The sequence below is a fragment of the Macrotis lagotis genome, chromosome X, assembly GCF_037893015.1.
Source record: "Macrotis lagotis isolate mMagLag1 chromosome X, bilby.v1.9.chrom.fasta, whole genome shotgun sequence".
NCBI lineage: Eukaryota > Metazoa > Chordata > Mammalia > Peramelemorphia > Peramelidae > Macrotis > Macrotis lagotis.
This window is the reverse complement of record NC_133666.1, coordinates 8,912,617-8,939,362: the sequence shown is the minus strand read 5'-3', so window position 1 is coordinate 8,939,362 and position 26,746 is coordinate 8,912,617. Positions and strand designations below refer to the sequence as shown.

At 41.0% G+C, this 26,746-nt stretch overlaps 1 protein-coding gene across 1 annotated transcript; it reads right to left on the bottom strand.

The window, feature by feature from the left end:
* Positions 1–1,365: 1,365 nt before the first annotated feature.
* Positions 1,366–24,207, bottom strand: VSIG1 (V-set and immunoglobulin domain containing 1). The gene is made up of 6 exons (XM_074201500.1): positions 23,655–24,207; positions 13,802–14,000; positions 8,346–8,501; positions 6,158–6,277; positions 4,786–4,918; positions 1,366–2,202 (listed from the first exon to the last, which is right to left on the bottom strand). Exons 1-6 carry the CDS (start codon positions 23,868–23,870, stop codon positions 2,061–2,063), a joined length of 966 nt encoding a protein of 321 aa, XP_074057601.1. The 5' UTR covers positions 23,871–24,207; the 3' UTR covers positions 1,366–2,060.
* Positions 24,208–26,746: the final 2,539 nt, after the last annotated feature.

Sequence of the window (26,746 nt, the reverse complement as noted above, 5' to 3'; positions counted from 1 at the left end):
AGTCTCCATTATGAATATCAAAAACAAGAATAGTAAGAATAAGTTTCTGTTCCAGAATTACAGACAGTACAGCAAGAGATCAAGAGAAAATCATGTGCTCAAAACCAGCCTTTATGTTGTGACTTGAGGGGGACTAGACTGTTCCCCCTCCCTCCTCTTAACCACTTCAATGCTAGAAATCCCTCTCTTGGAAACCCATTCCTTTATGACATGGTCGGTCTTTAAAAGCTCTCTGGTAAAATGCAAAACGCTCCTATGAAATTTTTAAACCAATCATTCAGCTCATCAGTCCTTTTTTAGAAACAAGAAAAATCTAAGCAGAAGTAAAATAAAGCACTGGTCAACCTTTTTTTTTTGGGTTTTTTTTTTTTTTTTTTTTAAAGACCAGGTCCCCCCATCTTGGCCAGGCTAGAACTGCAGAGGTCATTCATGGGTCTGACCCCACTTGTGATTGGTTTTGTTTTCAACTTGGGCCAGTTTGCAACCTGATGATTGCCCCCCACCCTAACCTGCTATCAGAGGCACACCTTATTAATGTCAAACTTTGTGGGGACACCCAAAGCAACAGAGATAGCCTGCTGTCTAACACAGGACTGGCTCTCCAGAGATTCATCAGCCTCAGCCTCCTGGGTAGGCGGAATTACAGGTGTATGCTACTTTATTCACTGATAACTCACCTTGGAGAGGCTAGATGGTCAGCTCCCAGGCCCAATTCCCTGGGTCAGTTCCCAGGCCCAGCCTGTGAAAAGCAGGTCTTGGTGGAACTCCACAGTCATTGGACATGGGGCAAGATAATCACTCTAGGGAAATAAATGAAAAGGATGGGAGAGAGTCGAACTTGGGTCCCATAGACCCAAGTTCAACAGGCATTTCCCTGCACTATATTCCTCTCTCTCAAAGTTTTAATAGGGAACCAGCTCATTTCATGAGCTTTGCAAATGGTGCTTGCATATAGACAGGTGGATCTCCCTTTAAGCAAAGGCTACAATTAAAAGTCTTGATTACTGTAAGTACTACAGTTAGCCCCTCCACATCACCGGAGTTAGGGGCACAGCCAGCCCCCAGCAATTTGGAAAATCCGTGTATAATTGTTGGCTCTCCCTTCATAGCAGAGAAGTCTGAATTTTTTCTTTTTCTGCTATGGGGTGTTTACAGTACCTTATTGTAAAATTCGGGTGAGTGTTTGGTCATAGGTTCTGTAACTAATACTCTCTGAGAGTTGCCTTGGACACCCAGAAGTGAGTAGACTGGCTAAAGGTTTTTCTAACTTCCTGATGAGCCAGAACACTTTGAAATACCAGCCAGCTCAGTTTAGAAAGTTTAGGCAGAGGAGAGGCCAGTGTGGAGGTTTAGAGACCCTTCCTACTTCCCTAGTTCTCTAGGAGATCTATCTATCCTAAGTTCGTTATCCTTAGAAGAAATACTAATTCCGATTGGTTATGGATGATAAAGCTATAAAGTCTTGTTCGTGGCCAATAGCATCAGGAGTGTGGTAGCAGAATGGAGCTATCTCATCCTACCTGCATGTGCTATGTAAGAGAGAAATGAGATCATCCAACCCAAGTCACAAAGGCTGCCAAATCTTTTCTTTTAAGCTAGAAATCACCAGCTAATCATTTATTGTGAATAACATAGCACGGCAGAATTAGCAGGGCCTTTATAAATCATCTGGGCCAACTTCCCTCACGTTACAAATAGGGAAACTGAGGCTTAAAGAATAGAAGGGACTTGTTTCGTCACACATGGATATAATGGCAGAAGCAGGACCAGAAAGCTAATCTCTGGATTCCCAAGTCCAAGGATCTTTCCATCTACCAAATTGCCTTTACGCATTTTAGAACTATAGCTAAGCAAAATAACTCACTGCCAACATATTGTGTAGGAGCCCTTGTATGTCTTGGGTAACTAAATGAGCTTCTTGCCTGGATTCAAAGTAGGAAATATGTGGATGTCTAGGCTATAATCACATACAGGCTTTGTTATGGGGGGTTTCCATGGTAACTCAGCTCCAAACACTACCAGTGGGTTGGCTGTAGTGCAGCTGTGTCTTTAGTCATAGCCTATTTCTCCTCTTCTTCAGCTTCCTCATGGTTGGGGGACAATAATTCAGGCACTGAGGGTAATGTGGGCACTTCTCGGGGGGCAGTTTCCTGGGCTGGCACTGACTCATACTCCGAAGTTGGGAGGATCTTTGTCATGGGCCTGTGGGAAAGAAAAGAATACAGAAAAAAATGCATTAATGAGATGGAGACTAGAGAGGTGAAGCATGGGGAAACTGAGGCATATCCTTCATGCTGTGCAACAGTGAGAAAGACATGGAAAGATGGATGAAAATTATAATAAACATTTAGTAAGTGTCACTCATGTAGCTTAGTTGCTAGAGATATTTGAAAATGAAAGCCTAGGGGAGGAAGAACCCAAGGGCCATCTTTAATTCGAGAAGCAATTGGCTAGAATCCTAGCTCTAGTCCAACTAAGAGGTTTTTGGGTTTGTTTTTTACAGAGATGAAACTGAGGCTTAGGAAAAGAAAGTAATCTGCTTAAGGGTTCACAAAGATGCTAACTCTAGAGTTGGAAGAAACTTCAGAGGTTATCTAATCCAATGACCTTGTTTTAAAGAAGAGGAAACTGAGGCTCAGAGAAGAAATGACTTGCCAAAAATCATATGGGCAGTAAACATCAGAAGCAAGATTTGACCCCATGTGCTCTAAATCCAAAGTCCGGGCTCTTTTCACTTTATCAGATAGCATACGTTACCCAGTGTATCTGTCTGATATGAATTAGATTCAGTAACTTCTGAGGCCCTTTCCCACTGGGAGAACTCCCACACCTGAGCACTCAGAGAATGCCATTAGCTATTTGACTTAGGGCAAGGCAGAACTGAGATTAGAACCTTGGTCTCCTGGTTCTTACTACAAGATTCTACTTTACAACACTGCTAATCCGACTGAATGTCACTGGTCTAAGGGTATGACATGATGCTAACCATGTCTTATGCTTAAATGTGTGGTTAAGAGTATCTATATCAAAAAGGTCAATAATGGCCCAAAGTATTACTTACTATTCTTCACACTCAGAGCTCCATCTCGGTCTTTTTGGACCTGGAATTCTCCCCTTCCCAGTGTCTGGACTCCAAGAAACCCTGGCTTCCTTAAGATTCAACTCAAATACTACCTTCCTAGGGAGTCTTTCCTACTCCATCAACTTCTAGCACCTTCTACTTTCTCCAGTTACCTTCCTTCTACTCTGTATCTTATATGTTCTGATTTATACATGCTATCTCCTTCAGTAAAATAAAGTCCCCTGAAGGAAGGGGATGCTTTCACTTTTTCTTTGAAATCTCCAAAGTCTGAAATACATAATAAATAATAAAATTGATTGATTGATTGAATTGAATCGATTTCCAATGATACTTTAAAGCAGTAAATTGAATCTATTTGGTAAGGTGAAAAATATAAAAAAGTGGACTAGTAGAATGATGATGATATTTATCCTTCACTCTTTTTTTGTTTTTTGCCAGGCAATGGGGTTAAGTGACTTGCCCAAGGCCACACAGCTAGGTCATTATTAAGTGTCAGAGGCCGGATTTGAACTCAGGTCCTCCTGACTCCAGGGCCAGTGCTCTATTCCCTGCTCCACCTAGCTACCCTATCCTTCAGTTTTGAAGAAGACCATAACATCAGAGAGACGATGCCTTGACAAGCACATGAATTAGATTTGCGTGAGGTGGGGCTGTGCTAAGTCACCAGCCCCACTTTCTCCTCCAGAGCCATCTGGGTCCAGTGGCCAAATATGAATCAGGCTGACTGGAGATGGGCCTGGATGCAAGACATCAGGGTTAAGTGACTTACCCGAAGTCACAGCTAGGGAGTTATTCTCAAATCAGTAAATAGTAAGTGGATATAAAAAAGATTTCCAAAGAAGAAACACAAACTATCAACATAAGGAAACTTGTCCTAAATGGCTAATAATGAAAAACTTTAAATTTTCACCCTACACTTAGCAAGTTCGCGGGTGTGGTAAAGACTGAACAGTCAGTGTTGGAGGGTCTGTGAGAAAACAGTCACACTAATAGCTTAGCAGTATGTGCAATAGTAGTTGTTTAAGAAAATATTTGTTGACGTAAAAGCGAGCTTGTGGCCTGGTTCAATTATCCTGGAAAACAGTTTGGCATTGTATGCGAAAAGTCACCAAACCGTGTATATTCTTTGAGCAGTTGATGCTACTATTAGCGGCATACTCCTAAAGATAGATAGGAAGGCAATACTGAATTAAATGACAAAATAGTCAGAGAAACTATATTTGTAGTAGGACAAAAATGGAGGGAAGTGGATTTCCATCAATCACAGGTTTGCTGGACAAATTAAAGCGTATGAATCTAACAGAACGTGCTGCCGGAAATGACACATGGGAAGAATTCAGAGAGATGTATACGAATCGATAAAGAAGGAAGCAAGTGGAACCAAGATAATAATGGCTATTATGACCACAAAACATAAAGCCAACACCCCTAGTAGGGTCCAGAACTCAGAGCAATTCAATACAATCTTGACTTCAGATGATGGAATGCGCCTCCCCTCCCCCTAAGGTAAAGCAGTGATGGAACACAAGTGTGAAATCAGGAATGTGCTAGCAGACACCAGCATGTCGGAGGAACTTGCTTAGCAGTGTGACCTTGGTACAACAGCTGGTGGGAAAGTTATTAGGAAATAATGATGACTTAACATAAAAGATCAAAATATTTTTTCATGACTCAGAGATAGTTAACAACAGAAAAATTCTCACTGCATCTCCTTTGTTATCACTTTTCTTTCCTTGGACTTGGATTTCTTGGTGAAAAACCAAACAATCAAGCAGATGATGATGGCAGCCAGGAGGGCTCCAATCAGTGCCCCAGCAATGATACCCGCTTCTGAATCTAGAGAAGAAAAAAGATTTTTTTGTCAATAGTGTGGCTTCCCCCATGACCTTCAAGCTAGAGAAAGATCATCAGCATTTGGGGTCCTGAGAGACTTGTCAACTGTAGGGATTCCTGAATACCAGACAGGAGAGAGAATCTGCTTCTTCTGCTGCTGTTCTGGGGCCATGCATGATGAACCTAGTTCCTCTAGCATTTGGATATCCTCTTTTGTATATACTGTCATTTGGTTCTTTATTATCATCTGGAGCTTCTCAGATTAGGGCATACTTTGAGCTTGCCCAGGGCAAGGATTCCTCTCTCTCTTCCCACTATTCCTATGTGTGGGGGTAATGTGAAAAGAGCCCCATAAGATAGATCATGTGATCATCACTCTAGAACTGGAAGGGATCTCAGAGGCCAATCCGTTCAATTGCTTCATTTTACAGAAGAGGAAACTGAGGCCAAGAGGGGGAAGTGACTGACACAAGGTCACACAGGCATTAGGTGACAAAGACAGGATTTGAACCCAGGTCCTCTTACAAATTCAGTTGTCTTTCCACCATACCTTGCTGCCTCTCCCCTTTCTAGGCTACCTCAGTTTCCTCCTCTGTAAAAGGAAGGAATTTGGCTGGAGAGATAACCTTTAAGGGTTCTTCTTTTCCAGCCTGGCATTAGGCTTAGTGTGAATGTGTGAAGTTAGAGTCAGCTTTCTCCAGTTTGCGAAAGGAGTATTTGAAAAAAAAGAAAAAGGAATATTTGGAAAAAGCCGGGTGACTTCACAAGTAGTTGCCATTTCCTTTGGCTATGCTGAGAACCAGAAGGGAAACCCAGACCGAGATGATGCAGGGGATTCTGATTTTATATACCCAGACTTAACAATGAGTAGAGCTAGGCTGCAAGGTCCAGTGGGTTGAGGGCAAGTCTTAGAGTGGTTGAGAAAACCAGCCTCTGATTCATACTGGGTGCCCAACTCTGGACCAGTCACTGACCTCTCAGTGCCCCAAGCTGCTTTCAAAGAGCATAACTGCAGTTGAGATGCAGATTTGTCCACTCAGACCTCTGCCTCAGGAGCTCATACTGATGATATCAAAGGGCTAAATTCTCGAAAAAAGAACAAAGTAGGAAAATAAAGCAAGAGGACTCAAAGAGGAAGCTGGCATCCATTTGGGATTCCATTAGAATTCCTTTGGTTGAAATAGGCTTGACACACATCGAAGGTCACAAGCAGAACATGACTTATTTGTACTATCAACTCACATCCAGTGGTGAGATCAATCTCACAGGAGCTGTTCCCAAGGCTGTTGCTAGAAATACACTGGTAGCGGCCTTTTTCAAAGGTGGTCAGATTGCTGATAACCAGAAATCCAGTATTTGGATCTGTCAAAAACAGGAAAGGTACTTTGGAAATGAGAAATCGACATATATGAGCAAATAGCAATGCTTCACTGAGTCAATTCTACAGAATTTTCTTATGTTTCTACAGAATGCCAAGCAAAGACAAGAAACAGTCTCTGTCCTCAAGGAGTTTATGGTCAATTGAATGTGGCTGGAGATGCCTGGACTTATTTATGAAAGTCTGGTGAGAAATTCAATATGGCTCTCCCTACCACCCGATGTCCAGCTCCTGCTCATTCTTATAGCCCTAGCTCCAGTGCCACTTCTAGGCTACTGAAACACAACTCAACAGGTATTTATTAAAGTGTCTATCGTGTACCAGGCACTCTACCAGGTGCTAGAGATACAAGGACTAAAATAAAACTATCCCTGCCCTCAAGAATTTGCCTTCTTGCAGGAAAAAAAAAAAACACATACTCCAGAAAGTTCATACAAATTACACAGGGTGTCCCAAAACTCTTTGGGAAGTTTAAAATTGAGTTACATTCACTAAATATATTTGCAAGGAACCCCCAAATGGGTGCCCTGTTCATTTATGGGGTCTCCTACTTTATTTCTCTGTATTAGGGGTTTAAAGTTCAAGCTTATGAGTGTACAACTGCACTAAGACTTTGGGGACACCCTATATATAAAGCAAATACAAAGTAATTGGGGGAAGGACAGAGCATTAACAACTAAGGACATATGGAAAAGCTTCATGTAGGAGATGGCACTTGAATTGATCCTTGAAGGGAACAAGAAGGAAATGTTATGGAAATAGGAAATAGGAAGTAGACCAGCTTGGCTATAACATTGAGTATGGAAAGAAGAATAGACATGTAAACATATAAAGATAGTTTGGGCTGTACTAGCTAATCAGGGGCTTATGTTTTAGCCTAGAGGTAAGAAGGAACCATTGAGACTTATGAAGAGTAGTCACATAGTTAGACCTACCCTTGGAGAATATCAGTTGATAAGCAAGGGAAGAATGGATTGGTACTAAGCACTGGGGATAGAAATTTAAAAGCAAAGACAGTCCCTGTCCTCAAGGAGCTCACAGTCTAAAGGAGAAAGCACACATAGAAGAGTGATGACCTAGAAAACTTTCCTTCACAAAGTTACAGAGATGGTGAAGGACCATTGGAAAACAGATTGGCATTCCCCATCCCGGAACAATGGCATGGTTGATTTGATCATGATTAATGGTTCCAGAATTGTAGAGCACTGGGGAGGGTGTGGGGTTGGTCCTTGGCAAATCTGGGTGTCTGGATAGTGAGAGATGTGGTGCTCAAACCCTCATGGCTCACTATCCCTTATCACTACAGGTAGAAAGTTCCTAAGTCCCAGCTTAAATGCTGAAAGCAATATTTTCCCTATCTCCCCTCATGTTTGAACTCCCCTTGGAACCCTTTGTTAGTGCCTCTTTTATAGCACTTTTCCATTCTACTTTGTAGGACATGCATTCCAATGAGTCAGGCTTATGTTTGGGCTCATATTCAGTTTAGTACTAGGGATTAAGTGATTATTAAAAACTCGTGTTATAGTTACAGGATAAAGCAAGCCCATAGTGGGGTAGAGATCTGAAACCACATTAGAGTTCAGGCTTTGACCATAGTTATTGTTAGAATCATCGCTAATGTTAGAACTATTTCATGGGAGTTCCAGTCTCTAATAATGCTCATGGTATTGTCCTGGCACCCCTGTCCTAAGTCCAGATATACCCTTCAGTGACACTATCAATTGGGCCCATCCTCAATATAAAAAAATTGGAATAGTGAGCCAACCAGACACCCAGACTTGCCAAGGACCAACTCCTACATATGTCCATACCCTCCCCAATACTCTACATTTCTGAAAGGAGACATGATATTGGGCCTACCCACGCACTGGAATAGAAAGAAGTGGGCCTCCGGGGATGGTACAGAGGTTTGGAGAAAGGAGGCAGGCCACATTAACCGATGTGTCGTCATCTTCTTTGGGGCTACAAACAACAGTAGACTGAGCTCCAGTGAATACTAGAGAGAGTGACTACATTGAATTCTATTGAGTTCTAGGTTCATACAATACTCACTGTATTTTTCTTTTACGGGTTTGATATTATCTTCCTCCAGTTTAAACCATTGGTACACAGGGGATGGTGTCCCTTCAGCAGAGTGACAAGAAAGGGAGACAGCATGATCTGCTTCTGGGGACCCTCGGATGCTACAATAAGGTTTTGAAGGTTTGACTGGAAGACAATAACAGAGTGAAAATTCACCAGGAGAATTCTCAAAGTGTAACTCATTAATGTTTTCAAAGCTATAAAGTCCCACCCAATCACCATAGGATGCTGCAGCTAATGAAGGTCTCGCTTGAGGTTCAGATGAACTGTCTCTCTTTTCCAGTTCCCCAAAGATTTATGAGCAAGAATTTCTACACTATATATCATTAGATTAAATAGATTAATTTAAGAAAATAAAATGTATAATGTATATATATATAATGTATATAATATATATATATATATGTATATAATATGATGTATAATAATTCCAGAGCAGATGAATCAACATTCAGGCAAAGGGACTTGAAGGGTGCCAGAAGATGCCTCCATTTCAAAAGTTGGGTTTCCCTTATGGGCCTACCATGATGCCTGGCATACCCTTACAAGAGATTCATTCTCTGACTCTTAGAATGTTAGAGAAGGAAGGAAATTGAAAGTGCCAAAGGTCATAGAAGGACATCTTGCGCCAACCTAGAACTAAGATAAATGAAGCCTGAGATAAGAGACTCTTGGCTAAGGTTGCGCAAGGTTGTTGTTATTGTTGCTGAGTCATTTTCAGCTTTTCGTGACCTCATTACAGGTTTTCTTGGCAGAGATACTGGAATGGTTTGCCATTTCTTTCTCCAGTTCATTTTGCAGATGAGGAAACGGAGACAAACAGGGTGAAGGAATCACATAGATCATTAAGTGCCTATTAAGTGTATATATATATATATATATATATATATATATATATATGTAGCTTATATTCTAATGGGGAAGCCAAGCTTTTTGAGAATAGAGATGGTTTTCTTTTTGTTTCTATTTGTATGCCCAAAGTTTTACACAGTGCTTAGTATATAATATGGCATCTAGGTGGCCTGGCGTCAGGAAGACTCTTCTTCCAAGGTTCAAATCTGACCTCAAATACAGCCTAGCTATGTGATCCTGGGCAAATATCTTCACACTGTTTGCCTCCGTTTCCTCATCTATCAAATGAGCCAGGGAAGGAAGTGGCAGACTCCTGTATCTCCACCAAGGAAGGGGTCATGAAAAGTCAAACACAACTTAAAAACAACTGAACAATAACTGGTATGTATTAACAAATGCTTCTTCACTGGCAGACTATAAGGGTGGAGGAACAGTCGATATGGTGTTTATTGCCCAACAGCTCCAGGAAAAATGCCAGGAACAGAACAGAGGTCTGGATACAACATTTGTAGATACGACCAAGGCCTTGGATATTGTCAGTCATGAGGGCTTATGGAAAATTATGTCAACATTTGGTTGTCCAGAGAAGTTCATCAGTATTGTATGCCAGTCTCATGATGGCATGCTTACCCAGGTTCTGGATAGTGGATTTCCCAGTCACCAATGCAGTGAAACAAGGATTTGTGTTTGCTCCCATGCTTTTTAGCATGTTGTTTTCAGCCATATTATCAAATGCCTTCACTGAGGATGAACATGGCTTCAAGGTCAGCTATTACACTGATGGCAAATTCTTTTACTTGAAAAGGCTACAAGCCAAGGCCAAAGTTGAGGGAGTGTTGGTGCATGATCTTCTGGTTGCAGATGCTTGTACACCCAATGCAGCTTCTGAAGTTGAGATGCAGCAAAGAATGGATCGATTTTCTGTGTGTGCTAATTTTGGTCTAACAATTAACACCAAGAAAATCCAGGTACTCCATCTGCCACCACCACACCATCCATATGTGGAATCGATTACAACAAATGGAGAAATTTTGAGTATTGTGGAAAAGTTCGCTTACCTTGACAGTGTCCTTTCCAAGGAGGTACACATTGACAATGAGGTTGACACTTGCATTGTCGGAGATAGCTCAGTATTTGGGAGGTTCCGGAAGAAAGTGTAGGATAGAAGAGTAGACTGAATAGCAAACTGAAGGTGTGCAGAGCCATTGTGCTGACCTCATTGCTATATGCTTGTGAAACCTGGACATGTCTACCAGCACCATGTCAGGAAACTGTATGCTAGCCAAAAAGACTGTTTTATGGAGAACTCATGCAGGACAAGTACTCATGAGGAAGTCAGAAGAAGCAATAGCAGGACACCCTGATGGTCTCTCTTTTATTTTTATTTTGGTTTTTTTAGGATTTTGCAAGGTAAATGGGGTTTAGTGGCTTGCCCAAGGCCACACAGCTAGGTATATTAAGTGTCTGAGGCTGGATTTGAACTCAGGTCCTCCTGACTCCAGGGCCGGTGCTCTATCTACTGTACCACCTAGCTGCCCCCCCCATGGTCTCTCTTAAGAACTTTAAAATTGATTGTGTAACATGGGAGACATTGACACAGGACTAGGGTTTTGTACTTTATGAGGAAGGCAGAATGAAAGCAGCTCAAAGGAAATGTGATCTCTGTAAATTTAGAGTACCCACCCCAGGTGTTTACCTGGACTTATTTATGCCTGACCTGTGGTAGAGCATTCCAAGCTCATACTGGTCTGATAAGCCACAGTTGAACACAGTATAATTTGTCTCAAACATAGTGATGTCATTTTGGTATTCTTCAATAATGAAGGACAAGAACCCACTAACCACCAACCAACCAACCATAAAATTTGCAAAATACTTCCCACATTAAAATCTCATATGGCAGATCCTATCATTGTTATCATCCCCATCTTACAGATAAAATTCTGAGAGTTGAGGTCACTTGGTAGTGGTCACATAGCTCATAGAATGAGGTGATATTTAAACCCAGGTCTCCTGCTCCAAAGTCAGTTCATTTGCTTCTCTTAGACCCTGATCAACAGAGCTTCCCTTGTCCTGTTGGAACAACACTGCCAGTAGTACATTCCAACTATCCCTTCCCTCCTCCCCAGTCTCCCTCCAGTATTCTATCTGGAGACTGAGCCAAGTCTCAAGGTAATTTGTAAGACTTGGTGCTTGTATGGTGAATGTGTGTGGATTGGAGTCAGAAGGGAGTAAAAGGAATTGAAAAGACTAGTGGAAAAGATTAAAGGCAGCTTTTTCCCAGCCTCCAAATAAAAATGTGGAAGGGGTTGACTTGATCTCCAAGCCAGGAAAGAGATGAATAGATACAAATCACCTCCAAAAGGTTAGAAGTGAAATGCGAAAGGACTACTAGCTGAGAAGGAAAAGTCAGGAAGTTTCTGACAGCTATGCAGGATTCTAGCCTGGACCGAGCTAGAAATGACTAGCTCAGATACCTGGTGGCTCAGATTTTTCGGTCTTCTTCTCACAAATAACAAGTGCCCCATTTGTGTTTTTTGGCCGCTGTGGTCGAGTCATGTCTGACTCTTCCTGACCCCATTTCGTGTTTTCTTGGCTCAGACACCAGAATGATTTGTTATTTCCTTTAGCTCATTTTATATATGCGGAAACTGAGGCAGACCAAAGTTTGGTGACTTGTCCATGAAGAGCCATCTATGGCCGAATGACAGAACAGCAATAAAAACTGCCTAGCAGAAATGGATAGAAGCTGCAAAAAGGCCATTGGCAAAGCATCCTCACAATGATAAATAACTATCCCAAAGTGCTAGACATGGAGTGGGTGAGTGCCCCCTCACTGAAGATCTTCAAGTTTTCTGGATAGGTTGCAGAGGACTTGTTCAACAATGGATTGCAGCATAAGGCCTCTGAGGTCTCTGTCAACTCTGAGATTCTGTGACTATGCAATGGGATGAGGGATAGGAAAATAAAGGAGTCAGGGAAAAACCTTGGACCTTTGGACACTACTTATGACCAAACACTATACCGAGGATTATTTTTTAGGTAGTTCAATAATTTTTGAATTCTCTCTTCTGGATCTATTTTCTGGGTGAGTTGTTTTTCCAATGAGATATTTCACATTTGTTCATATTTTTCTTTATTTTGATTTTGTTTGATTGTTTCTTGATATTTATAAAGTCATTAACTGCCACTTGATTAATTCTAATTTTAAGGAATTATTTTCTTCAGTGAGTTTTTATACTTCTACTTCCATTTGGTCAATTCTGCTTTTCAAGGCATTCTGCTCCTCTTTGAATTTTTGTAACTCTTTTACCATTTGGTCTATTCTGTTTTTAAGGAATTATTTGCTTTTGTGCTTTCTTTACCAAGCTATTGACTCTTTTTTCGGGATTTTCTTGGATATTCTCATTTACCTTCCCATTTTCCCTCTATTTAAAAAAATTTTGGGGTGGCTCAGTGGTGCAGTGGATAAGCACCAGCCCTGGAGTCAGGAGTAGCTGGGTTCAAATCCAGTCTTATACACTTAATAATTACCTAGCTGTGTGGCCTTGGGCAAGCCACTTAATCCCATTTGCCTTGCAAAAAACCTAAAAAAAATTAAAAAAAAATTTGGGGGATTTTAAAATCTTTAAAAATCTTTAAGCCTTTTAAAAGCCTTTAAAAAATATTTTCTTAGTTCTTCTTTGGCCTGAGATCAATTCATATTTTTCTCTGAGGTTATAGATGTAGTGGTTTTGATTTTATTGTCTTCTTTTAAGTGTAGGTCTTGATCTTTCTTGTCACCATAGTAACTTTATATAGTCAGAATTTTTTCTGCTGTTTTCTCACTTTTTGTTTTTTTTTCAAGGCAATGGGGTTAAGTGGCTTGCCCAAGGTCACACAGCTAGGTCATTATTAAATGTGTGAGGGTGGATTTGGACTCAGGTCCTCCTGACTCCAGGACCAGTGCTCTATGTACTAAGCCACCTAGTTACTCCCAGAATTTGTTTTGAGCTATTATTTAAAGGTATTTGGAAGGGCAAATGAGAGAACTCAGGAGAGATCCTGCTTATTCTGTATCATCTTGGCTCACTAAGCTCAGTTTTGACTCTATCAGCAAGGGACTGGCCCAGGGTGACATGGCAAGTTAGAGTTCTTTTATCTCCCAAGTCAGGATGCTTCTCCACAGCCAAATTTCATTAGGAACTCCCTGAAGTTGTCTTCAGTTTATCTTTAAAAATCTAATTTGTAGCATTGATTTGCTTATTATCTCTCTCAATTTAATCACAAACTTCTTGAAGGCAGGAATTGACATTTCTTTTTTTTGTCTTCCTAGTATTTAACATAGAGCCTGGCACATAGTAGGTACTTTATAAATGTTGGTTGACTTGACACCCTGAGGGCTACACTATCCCTGGAGCTATATTAGTAGTGGTTCCCTATGTCACAGAGGAGAAAACAGGCAGAAAAAGGAAACATAGTTTGGCATTCAAGCTTACAGCCCTTGGCTATGCATTCTTCCTCCCTTACAATGTCCCTCCAACCCAAGACTGCTTCCCTTGAAATAAAAATACAGAGAAAAATGTTTGCAGTACCTAAGACGTAGACCAAAACATATCCCTGGTTAGTTCCCTGAAAGTCAGGTGGGTTGTTGACATCGCAGATATAAACTCCGCTGTCTGCAGGTTGCATGTTGGAGATAGTGATGGAGGCATTTCCTGGGGTGGAGGCCCCTGTAACCCGGTTCTCATACTTTCCATTACCAGATGATTTTCCACCCACAGAATAATAAACCTAAGACAACAGAGAAATAACAGGCAGGTGCATAAAAAGAAACTTTGGGGTATTACAAATCACAGCACCTTAAATGAGAGATCCACACTCATTCCAAGGCAAGCCTCTCTGTAGTAGTGTTAGTGTAATGAGGCTACACAGGGCCAGAGTATTATTCCCCATGGGTGGCATCCTTTCATAAAACCTCCCCAGGACCCAATCTTCCCTAGAAACAAACACAAAACATTATTCATATAGCGGCTGAGTTTTCAACTGTGCTCTTTAAATCCAATCCAAGTCACCATGAAGAAGAACCTTGGACTGAACCTGTGACTCGAGGGTTTGCAATGGTAGATATTGCAATGATAGACAGAGTCCTTTCATTAGCTTCTGATGTCTCAGGGGGTTGATGAACCAAAGTAAAGTGGAAATGTACTCCTTGATCACATTCAAATCCCAGCATTTAGTATAGTACCTTCATAGTAGGTACTGAATAAATATTATTGACTGACTAGTTGCTCTCTCTTTTCTTTCCCTTTGAGGCAATAGGACTACTTGGTGTTGCTTTTGAGAGTTGAGTGAGAGAAGGCCACTACTTTGTCTCCTACCTGGCCCATGTGACTTTACACACATGTTTCCCTCTGTCTTTTTGTGTTTGTTCTTTCCTGATCCAAGAGAAATGAGAAGTCAGAGATGGATGTATCCAGGCAATCTTATGATTCTGGGAAACTGAGGGATTTCATTGGAAGACCCACTGGCAGTTGAAGCTGAATGGCAGCAGTAGCTGCAGTGCCTACAGGGCAGCTACCCTTCTCCTCTTGCTTCCTCTCTGAGGCAGCTCAAAGTAGTTGAGAAACAGAAAATGACCTAAATGTGGGTCATTCCTTTTGTATATCTATTGAGTTCTGGTTCCAAATCCCGAGCCTGATTTTTCAGCTTCAGTAGTCTATTTCCACAACTCTTGTTTATCTTCCATTGTAAGTCCTTGAGTCATCAAGGCCAAAAGTAGGCTCCCCCCCCATGCTTCCATGTGGTCACCTGGACTAGAACCAAGCAGGGAATATTTGTGTTTGTCTCCATAGGCCAGTCTACTCCCGTTATATCAACAAACTGATTTCTAGCTTCTTTTTAACTTTCTAATGAGAGTGTACATCTCTCCTCCTGGGGCATTCCGTTCTACTTTTGGACAGATCTAACTGTTCGAAAGATTTCCTTATGCAGTTTCTCACTGTCTCCTAATTGCTTGTAATTCTACCTGCTATAGTCAGTGAGAACAAATCAAATCCCTCTTTCACAAGAGGTTCCTACACCTACTTGAACACAACCATCACATAGTACCCAAATTTTCTCTTCTCCAGGTAAAAGTCTATTTCCTTCAACCAGTCCCCATATGGCAGGACTCCAGGGTTTTTCACCCTCCCAAGTACCTGCCTCTGGACACATTCAGAACTCTATAGAATTCTTCTCTTCATAGTGTCTAGATTAAATTAGTCTTTTGATGGCTATGGCGCACTATAAACTGTGCTCAACACATAGTAGGTGTTATATAAATAAGAGTCATTATTGTTATTAACTCATATCAAGTTATTGGACCACTCAAACCTTCTGGTTTCCTTAAGATGATCTGCTTTCTAGTCTTACCTCTCATATCCTATACTTGTGAAGCTTATTTTTAAACCTAAGTATAAGACCATTTATCTCTATTAAATATAATAATAATAATAATAATAATAATAATCATAAAGAATGATGAGCATTTGTGCTCCTTTAAGATTTACAAAGTGCTCCGCATGCTATCTCACTTGACCCTCACAACAACCCCTGGAGGTAAGTGCTATAAACCCCAGTTTTACCAATGAAGAAGCTGAGGCAGACAAAGGTTAAGTGACTTGCCCACCCAGGGTCAGATAACCACGTAAACATCTGAACTAAATTTGATTTAGATCTTTTCATCTCCAGTCAAGCATTATATCCCCCTGATTGCCTCATGAGATCCAGTCCCAAAGTTTAGCACAGGATCTTTTTCGATTTTTTTTTATCATTTACAACATGAGGGATATGTCCCCACTCTTCTTCCCCACAAACTTTGTCTAAGCTTCCTTGAAAACGCACAGAAATTCTGATTAAGTCATAAATCTTGATAGAAGCAAAAATCCCACGTACTCTCTTGGGTTTTACAACCAACATCTTAAATGTGACAAACCATAAAATCATGTGAGATAACATGCCAGCAGAGGGAGCTTTGCATATTGCACAGATAGCAGCTATAAAAAGTTCATTTTTCACATGGATACAACCAGATGCTCTTTCTAGTCCTCAAAACTTGAGAGAAAGCACTAATGCACTCCCACTTGTAGGACATCTGACACATGGTAGTCTCTCAACAAACACAGACATGCTGCAAGTACCTTATGGCCCAAGGTGTATATATATATATATATATATATATATATATATACATGCATACATATATATATATATGTATATATATATATATAATACAATGGACAGATTATACTATAAAATGGCAATTAACAAAATATCTTGTATTGGATTGTTAAAAAAAACCTAGGAAAAGAAATCAATGGGATTAAATGACAATGAAGGGAAACAATATTGTTTGTTAAATCCAAAATGACAAAAAAGCCGGAAAGAAAAGCATTGTACCATAAAGACTACTACAAAGAACAATAAATTCTAAGTGATTCAATGATATAAATATATTTTTAAACACCCCACAAGAACATTAGAAAGAAATTTTGTGGAGAGGAAGGAAAGTCTTCTGTATTAAACAAATAGAAAAAAAAATTCAATGAGAAAATTAGATGGATTTGAATATCCAAACAAAAAGATTTCTGCAACAACAACAAATTAATGTTCCCAATGTAAAAAAGAAAGAAACAGTTTAGTAACAAATCTCCAGAGGAATTGTTTCTGATGAAAATCTGACATCCAAGATATGTAAGAAATAGATATGTTTCAGTAATGACCTTTGCTTATATATAAATAAAGAACACAAACAGGAAGTTTGTGAAGAAAGATAATTTATCAATAATTTGAAAATAAAACAATTTTGAGATCAGGCTGGCAAAGATTTTTTTTTAAAAGCAATAAAACTTCCACGCTGGTCAGACTGTGTAGAAACAAATGCACCATTACATTTTTGGTGGACCTGTTTAGTAATGTAATCTTTTGGGAAAGCAGTCTGGCATGAAATAAGAGCTGTTCAATTGTTTGTACACTTTGACCCCACTATTAGGACAATATATTCTAATGTAGTGTCCCAGCTGTCTTATTAGGTTTCCTAGAATCCTTTTAATTCGGAACCACTGTTCTTATTTGCTTCTAAATCTCCAACCGTGCAGACTTCAGCACATGAACATTGTGGTAAGGCAAAAGGACATTTACTTAGAATAAAAGGAAAAGATAATGAAGGGGGGGGGGGATTCCTGGCAGCTCCTCCCCAAATGGCTGCCTCCCACAAATCTCTGGAGAAAGATAATCAAGTCCTGTTTCAAAGTTCTGTCTCCTCAGGCCCTGGGGAGGGGGCACATCCCTTTCACTCTCAATCTGCTCCCTTAAAAAAGGTTATTGTCTTGTTAATAGCTTCTTCAGAGCTTCTCCCTAGTGGAGTGGGCCCTGCAGGAAAGTGCTATTCACACCACTCCTGTCCATCCCTCCATCTCCCCAGTGGTTTCTCCTGCAGTCTCTTTTTTCAGCCCTCATTTATTTTCAGCAGGGTGTTAGACTGGGAACCAGAAACGAGTTTGGGGGGTCACTGCCCTCTCAATCTTGACACCACAGGATCAGGAATGTTGAAGCCTCAGCTGCCTGCTCGGAGTTGCTGAGAAAGTATAGGCAAGACCTTGTTGCGAGAGTGAGAGAGGAGAAGAGGGAAGAGTGGAGAGCAGCACAAGAGAGGAGAGCAAGAGAAAATGAGGAGAGCGATGGAAGAGAGAGATGCAAGAAGTTATGAACAAAGGAGATGCTGTGATTAGAAACAAATTCTGTACAAGGAGCAATATTGTCTGTGCCTCTCTGAGGCATTGGTATATGTGAATTTGCCAAGATGGGAGTGGCCTTAGCTTGGTCCCCTTCTTCCAGTTTCTGGTTCCCAGTCTACCGGAACTTAGCCATTGATGGGTCACACTTAGGAAATAATGTGTTGAACTTACAGGTCTTGACCCTTAGGAGAATACCTGGAGCCAGGTGCTAGACTACTCCCCAAACGCCACCTTTGTCCAACCCACTACGGAAGTGCATTTAAGAAGTCCATGTGCCCTTCCTTTTTTTCTCTTCTTCACTCTACCTTTGCCTTGCAAGGATGGCTATCTCTCTCTCTCTTTTTCTAAGTTAGGCCTCTTTGCTCTTGGCCTAGGTGCCACTGAAGAACTATGGACCCCTATGCATGTGGCCTGAAGGTGCCAGCCCTTACTCTTTCCCCCTTAGCCAGGACTCCTGGTTATTTTCCTTTTCACTTTCTTCTCTCTCACTCAAACCTTTGTGCATGCAGACTCACTGAATCTCAGCCCTGTCAGTTCTCCCTGTCTGTCTGTCTGTCTCTCAAACAAACTGCTTCTCCAAGAGGAGAAAAGATTTTAATCTGTATACTTTGCAGGCTTGTATAATAAATCTTGAGCAGTTTTAAACATCCCAGGGCTGTGTGTGAATTCTTTCACCATTCAAGGTCTCTCACTCTTAAATTGGGGACACCAATCCCTGGCAACAAGAGGAGAGGAAAAGTGAAGAGGTAGGGAGGAGAGTAGGAAAAGAGAGAGAGAAAGGAGAAGAGAGAGAGGGAGAGGAGAGGGGAGGGAGGAGAGAGAAAGAGAAAGAGTTGGAGGAGGAAATGCCTCTGGAAAGTAGAGGCAGGTTTGAGATTAAGTCCAAGGAAAGCCTCCTGGTTCTACTCTTTCTGTTTCCCAATAATTTCTCAGCAACTCTCCTCTATGGTCGCAGCTTCCAGGCTTCTCAGCTTCAGTTTCTTCTCAAGATTTCAAGCCTGCTTCCATTCAAAACCTCTGGGCCCTGTAGAACCCATTCCCCAACCACCTGCTGGGGATCTAGAGAGGCCCCTTAACACTAAGGATGTTATTGGCAAGAAGAAAAGCCCCATCTGTGCACAAATATTCCCAGTGGCTTTGTTCATAAAAAGCAAAAAACTGGAAACAGCCCTTTTGGCCAAAGACGGAGTAAGTCAGAGGATATGTGAATATTGTTGCATTATAAGAAATGACCAGCATGATGCCTACAAAGAAATCGAGCAGATCAATTTGAAATGCTTCAGAGAGAATGAAGTAGTACATTCCTTTCTCCAAACCAATCTATACACTGCCTAGACTCCGGTGAAGGAATATATCGGCAAACTCATATAGAATGGAGAGGAAGACAAAGACACAGGAAAGGGAAACACATGTGATTGCTATTATTTTGCTAAAGTTAACAAAGATGCTCTTTTAAAAATAAATTAAAATCCTTTTAAGTGAATGGTTTGGCATACATTTTGATGTCTTCATTTTGCTTGTTCAAGTGTTTGCTATGTTGATGGTTCCCAAGTTAATATTATATAGTTACAAATTTTCCTTGAATAATGCTGATAATTTCTGGGATTTTGTATATATATATATCTATATATCTATATATCTATATATCTATATATCTATATATCTATATATCTATATATCTATATATCTATATCTATATCTATATCTATATCTATATCTATATATATATATATATATATATATATATATACTCTAGATACTTAATTCTGTACATGTAATCCAGTCTCACTTTTGTGATCCCCGGGCAAGTCATTTACCTCACCCTTCCTGCCTCAGTTTCCTCAACTGTGAATTGGAAATAATAATAATAGTACCTACTTCCTAGAGATTTTGTGAGGATAAAAACAAATAAGACTTGTATAAACTATAAAGTGTTATATAAATATTGGTTCTTATGATCATGATCATCACCATGGCATTGTCTTTCCCCTTTGAATGTGAGCTCCTTGTGGACGAGAACTCTTTATTTTTGTCCTTTGTCCTCCTCCTCCTCCTCGTAGTAACTATTTAATAAATGATCATTGTTTGAGTGACTGAAATATATTCTTCTCCCCTCCCTTCTCCATAGAGGTATGTCACATGAATAAGAATAAAAAAAGAGACATTTCAGCCAAACTAGTAATATATGAACCCAATCTGATGCCATCTGTACTATTCCATACCAAGAGTTCCTTTTGGGGCCGTTAGGTGGCACTGCAGTGGACAAATCACTGGCTCTGAGGTCAGGAAGACCCAAGTTCAAATCTTGTCTCAGACACTTCCTAGCTGTGTGACCCTGGGCAAGGCACTTTACCCTGTTTTCCTCAATTTTTCTCCTCTGTAAAATGAACTGGAGAAGGAAATAACAAGCCACTGCAGTATCTGTGCCAATGAGACTCCCAATAGAGTCATACAGAGTTGGAGACTGAAACGACAGAACACAATGTCCCTTTACTCTGAAAATCATCAGCAATATGAGGTGGTAAGGGAGAAAAGGACTGTGATTCTCAACAGCTTCAAGGCATAAGGAACTGACAGTTTACCAATATTCTGGAGGTCTCTGGTCCACATGGCAAGTGGGCTCGAGTAAGTTCAGAGGAAAGCAGTCAGGACAGGAAAGGAAATCAGTTGTGGCATGTGGGCATATTTAACCTAGCAAAGAAAAGACTCCTGGCCAATAATGGTGGCCTTCAAATACTTGAAGGCCTTTCACTAGGAGAAGAGATCAACCTCATTCATTTTGGCCCCAGGGGGCAGGAGCAAGGGATAAAAGTTGCAAAGTTGCAAATTCAGGCTTGATGTCACAAAAATCCTTCCTATTATAGTTATCCCTTCCACATCTTGGGCGTAAGGGACAGGGCATGGTATCCCAATCCCTACCCCCCATCTGGAAAATTCTTGTAAAATGTTTGGTTCCCCCCTTCGTGCCAAAGAAGAAGACTGAATTATTCTGATACTAAAAGATAAAATATGTTGATATTATACAATACTATACCCATATTTTATGCATTTCTGAGTTTGTAAATTTTTTCTCTGTCATCTACTGGCCTCTGTATGTTGTCTGCAGCTTCCATAAAACTCCCCTCTCCCTAGTTTCCATTTAATTTCTTATGCCAACCTATGACATATCAAAATTGTAATGGGGAAAGTTGCAGTATGGAAGGAGTAACTGTAATTAGATCTGTCTCAGAATAGAATGGGCTGCTCGGAGGTCTGCAAGAAGCTGGATGACCCCGTATTGAGTTATAATGAGTATTCCCAGGGAATGTTTCCATTTTGATTTCTAAAGTATGGGAAGTCTAGATATCCCCAATTAGATCAGACCCTAAATGGGGAAAGGGAGATTGCCTTTGCGGAAGGACAGAAAGGAATTTTTGTTTGCTTGTTTTTTTTTTCAGGGTTGTGACATAATCATCTTTCTATTCAGCCAAGAAAAATCATCTGACAGGTATATTGGGCACAGATTGAGGTAAGAACATTACAATATGTTTATTCAAGGGGTCAGACTGCTAACAACTTCAGTTAGGAGGGAAGGACACTGGAAATCTGGTAATAGTAATAATTGAAGAAAAGCTCTGAGATACTAAAGAAACTGTCATAAACCCAGGCACATTACTGTGTAAGAGAGACCTTCAGGGTCTATTGACCTTGTTTTACCCATATTTTTTTTTTTTTTTAGTTTTTGCAAGGCAATAGGGTTAAGTGGCTTGTCCAAGGCCACACACAGCTAGGTGATTATTATTAAGTGTCTGAGACTGGATTTGAACTCAGTTCCTCCTGACTCCAGGGCTGGTGCTCTATCCACTGCGCCACCTAGCTGCCCCCTTTTACACATAATTATAACAAAGTTGTTTATCCACTTTTTAAACCCACAATTGAACAATGATCTTATGTATAACATGTGTTAGGCACTGGTGATATACAAAACAAAAATTCAGCCATCTCTCATAGGGTTTAGATTCTATCATTACAACAGATCAGAATGGAGGAAGGCAGAGAGACTGCTAGAGACATACATTGACAGTAATGAAAAATGATAATTTGCCACAAAGAAGGAGCTGTCAGAACTATTAAAATGAAACAAGAATAATCTTAGTGTAGTGATCTGGGTCCATTATGATAGAGACAAACAGTCCTCCGTGCCTCATAGAATCATGGAGTGTCAAGAGATAAAAGGAGCTTCGGGGATCATCTGTTCCAGCCCCTTTCTGGATTTCAGAATTCCCTCTACAACACTCCCAAAATAGGTAGTATCCAGTCTTTGAATATTTGCAATTGGGGCAACAAGGCAGTATAGGACCTGGGTTCAAATCAGGCTTCAGACATTTACTAGTTGTGTAACCCTGGGAAAGTCACTTTATCTCAATTGCCTCCAAAAAAAAGAATATATATATATATATATATATATATATATATATATATATATAATTTCTTTTTAAGTTTTTTCAGGGCAAATGGGGTGAAGTGGCTTGCCCAAGGCCACACAGCTAGGTAATTATTAAGTGTTTGAAGTCAGATTTGAACTCAGGTACTCCTGACTCCAGGGCCAGTGCTCTATCCACTGCGCCACCTAGCCGCCCCTAGAATATATATACTATTAAAGGGAACACATTGTCTCACAAGGCAAACTCATTTGTATTTCAATCAATGTTAGAAAATTATACGTTTTCAATATAAGGTCTGATATCCCTGTCCTTGTGACATCCACTAACTATGCCTGATTCTGCACTGCCCCCACCTTCCACCCCTGGGGCCAAACAGAACAAATGGAATTCTTCCTTCATGTCACAATTCTGCAGATTCTTGAAGGCATTTAGCATATTCTCCTGCCTGCTCTCTCCCTCTCTCCCCCTTCTCTTCTACAAGTTAAAGACCTCTGGTTCCCTGGACATAGAGTGGAGAAGACCTGAGTTCAAATGTGACCCAGACATTTATTAGCTGTATGAACCAGGGCAATTTCTTCATTTCTCCTAACCTCAGTTTTCTTATCTATAAAATAGACATTAATAATAACATCTACTTCAACAAGGTTGTGGGGATAAAATGAGATATTTGTAAAGTATATTGCAAACTTTAAATCTCTCTATATTAAGTGCTATTATCACTATTATTTCCCCCCCACCTCCCATCCTGCAGAGGGAAAATAATTGGTTAAATCACAGGAGTTGTCTCTTGGGACAGGCTGCTCGAGAGGCTCAGAGGAGAAGATGGTTGAAGGCAGCCCTATTATGCAGAATGTTGGAAGGATAGACTGTATTGACAACAGTGAGATTGGCAAAAGCAGAATGGAGCCATAACTCCTGAACTCCAACAGAGCAGCAGGAATTTGTGTGACTCATCAATCCACTGTCACTCAGCAGAGACCAGGACCCTAAGTAGGGAGACCACCAGGGAAGGAAGTTTTGCTGCGGAGGAATCTGACTAGGAAGCTACAGGAGTGGTCTCTGGGTCACTAGGGGGTGATCTGAAGTCACTGGAAGTTCTAGGAGGTGGAGTAATGAAAGAGGAGGGAGTGATGCAGGAGGGCAAAGGGACGGATCCTGCCTGGGAGAGGAGTATACAGAATTTTTCTACTCCCTTCCCCAACAATGAAGTAAGGGGCTTTGGGGCACAGGTAATTGTTTTGTCTTACCTGAGAAGTCCAGCTACATCTTCCCCGAGCATCTCTTGTATACACCACTTTTAGACACTGACTGATTGCCTTTTCCTCCATACTCTGAATATTGAGGCATGGGTAGTGCTGCATTTGGGCAGAAATGGGCCAGTCGGAGAGTTGAGTGCTCAAAGAATATTGCCACACAAACCCAGAAGCCCCTTCATGCAGCCACTTCAAAAAGGCCCCTTCCATGGCACTGAGCTATCTCTCAACTGAGACCCACAGCTGCCACTGTATCTGAGGATGCCATTTTTACCCTCCACTCCTAAACCCATAAAGATTAATTATATTTCTTATGTTTTTTTTAAAAATCCTTAAAGTCTAAAGAGTCTTCTGAGTCCCAGAGAATTATAGTCCAACTGGACCCAAGTCATTAATCCCATTTATAATAGCTGGGACAAGTGGTCATCCAGCTTCTTTTTGATGCTCTCTAATGAGGTGGCAGCCCGTTCTCCTTTCGGACTGCTCCAATCCTTAACTTTTTTCTGCAAGTGCCTCCCAAGAACTTCTGCCTACTCCTGAGCCTGCCCTTCGGGAGCAACCGGAAAAAGCTGAGTTCCTCTACTTCCTGACAATTTTCCAAATACTTGCGAGTTCTTCCTTCTTTGTAGCAAACTGTTTTGAAAACTAATCACAGCAATGCAAGGTCATTTTGCTATGATTCATGTTCCATGAGATAGCTCGTGGTTCTCAAGCAAATCTGACACTTGGTAACCGAGGCCACAGGCACGCTCTTTATGTTAGGAGAGATGACCACCAGTTCCTTCACAGCTGAACCATGGATTAGTCATTTCAAATTCAGATCGAAAGTTGGTTTGACTTTTCTAGCACCCTGATATTTCAAGTTGAAAATCAATTTCTCTTCCTAAAGACTGGTGAGCCCCATTCTACCTCCCTCTGAATTAAAGGACAAAGATGTGAGCAGTATGTATATAGAGGCTGGTGGAGGGGGAAGAGAAGATTCCCTCTTGCAAGGGATGACTGTTAGGAAGAAGACTCTTTTCACTAGGGCAAGGATCTCTTCCCTTTTGTTATTGTTGAGGGTGGGTTCCCCAGCATTCAGAGTCCTATTCTCTCACCAATGGGCCATATTCTGCTAATGTTTTGTGTCTACAACCTTCTAAGAAGACATCAAGACAGACTCAATTCATTGACTGATTTTTAATCATCCAAATGGAACTCTCAGGGAAAGTTCACAGCAAAGCCCAACTTTTTTTTTTTTAACAACCTGACTGATTCCAACTGCCTTCCCTTTCTCTCGTTTATTGTTCTATTCTACTTGTCTTGCCTTACCAGCTATTTATGGTACTTTCTTCTCAAATCATGGGATCATAAATTCAGAACTGGAGGCATTCTAGTCCAGAACCTTAATTCTACAGATGTGGAAACTGAGTCTCAGAGAGGTGAATGTCTTTCTAAGGTCACATAGCTAGTGAGTGGCACAAGTGGGATCTGAATCCACCGTGTCCTCTGTCTCTCCATGAGTTAAGGGACTTTCTCCATCTCTGTAGAGAGCAGTGATGGGCAGCATGGCAACTTTAAAGACAGTCAAGATTGGAGGCCAGCAGGTTAGTAGCCATGTAGGGCTCAAGGCAGCATGCAGCAGGGAAGGGGTTCAAAGGTGACCACATCCAAATATCACTTTCTCTAAATGTCCATATTTTCAGTTCCAGAATACACCTACTCTTTAACTTTATGGTATGTCAAGACTCAAAGCCCTTTTTTTAAAAATAAAATTGTGTATTGGGGTAAAATTGGACCTTGTGAAGTGGGAAGGGAAGAAGGGGTACAACTTCAGAAACATTTCATCCCTCTCATGGTCTGGGAAACTCTTGTCTTCTCCTTGTTCTAAGATCGTAAAATCACTAATCCCTGTAGAGAGTATGGGGCAACACTAGGTAACTGGAGAACCTGATTAACTGGACAGGGGATTTCAATGATACTCCCTCTCCCAATGCAAGTTGGGACCTGCTCTGTCACTGACAGTCTCAGAGAGTTGCTTGAAGCCCTGAAAGATGAAGTGACTTACTTAGGGTCACATAATAAGTCTATGTCCAAGATGGGATCTGAATCCAAATCCTGCCAACTCCCTACTCCTCACTACATTAAACTGCCTCTCCTCCCTGAACTGGATAGTTGCAAAATAGAGAAACCGGATTAAAGCCACATTTCTACATCTCAGAAATGATTCATGAGACCTTCAAGCTCGGCTTTAGCTGCAAGGGGGTTATATTAATAGTAGAGTTTGCTTTTTCCACTCCAGGAAATGTTGTTTAAAGTCAAACACTTCCTGGAAGAATAGCCTTCTGTTTTATCCTTTGTTCTAATGGGTGGTTCTCTGGGAGGAGAGGGAGGAAAGATACAAGTGGGAAGTGCTGGTGATGCAAAAACAAAGGTAACAATAAAAATAGAGCCCCAAATCTCCCTTACGAAATAGGGGTCCCCTCCTCCTCCTCCTCCTTCTTTTTCTTAGTGAATAAACTGTCAACTTGGAAAGTTTCTCAAAAAAAAATAGACAGCAGTCTGAGATGGGAAGTTCCCGCAGTAACTCTTTCTCATTTAACTGAGCACCTGGATCCCAAATGCAAACAAAACCTAAGTCTGTAAAGTGTTATATATGGTGTGCCAAAAGTCTTAGTACAAATCTGCACTGAGACTTTGGGGACAGGCTGTATGTACAGAAAATCAGACTGGCCTTTTATAGAAATGCTTCAGTCCCTGGGGACTGTCTCTGTGTTGTTATGGCACTCACACAGTTTAGCACACCAATCAATTGCCAAATGGCAGGCCAAGACTCCTAGCACTCTTCTCAGGGGTGTGGAAAAGACAAAAGAAATACGATGGCACTTCCAGTCAGGTTGGGAAAATAAGAAAATAAGCTGCCGTGAAAACACTAGTCTTACAAGGCAGACTAGGCAAGCAGCCAGGCCGAATAAGGGCCAGATGAGCAGGCTAGGTGGCAAGGGTCTGAACAAAATAGATAGTAAGGGCACAAGGATGACCCTGTTGAAGAGAAGGACCTGGCTACTCAGCAAAAGCTTCCCTGGGACCTAAAGAGAGCTCCAAAG

Bases quoted from the DNA above. Each gene is read 5' to 3' on its own strand.
- VSIG1 (XM_074201500.1), bottom strand. From the start codon at position 23,870: ATGGAAGGGGCCTTTTTGAAGTGGCTGCATGAAGGGGCTTCTGGGTTT. The intron at 8,502-13,801 runs GTACTGCAAACA...ATTGTCTTCCAG, and splicing joins TGTTTTGGTCTACGTCTTAG to TCAAACCTTCAAAACCTTAT. The intron at 6,278-8,345 runs GTGAGTATTGTA...TGTTTTTGACAG, and splicing joins ACCCGTAAAAGAAAAATACA to ATCCAAATACTGGATTTCTG.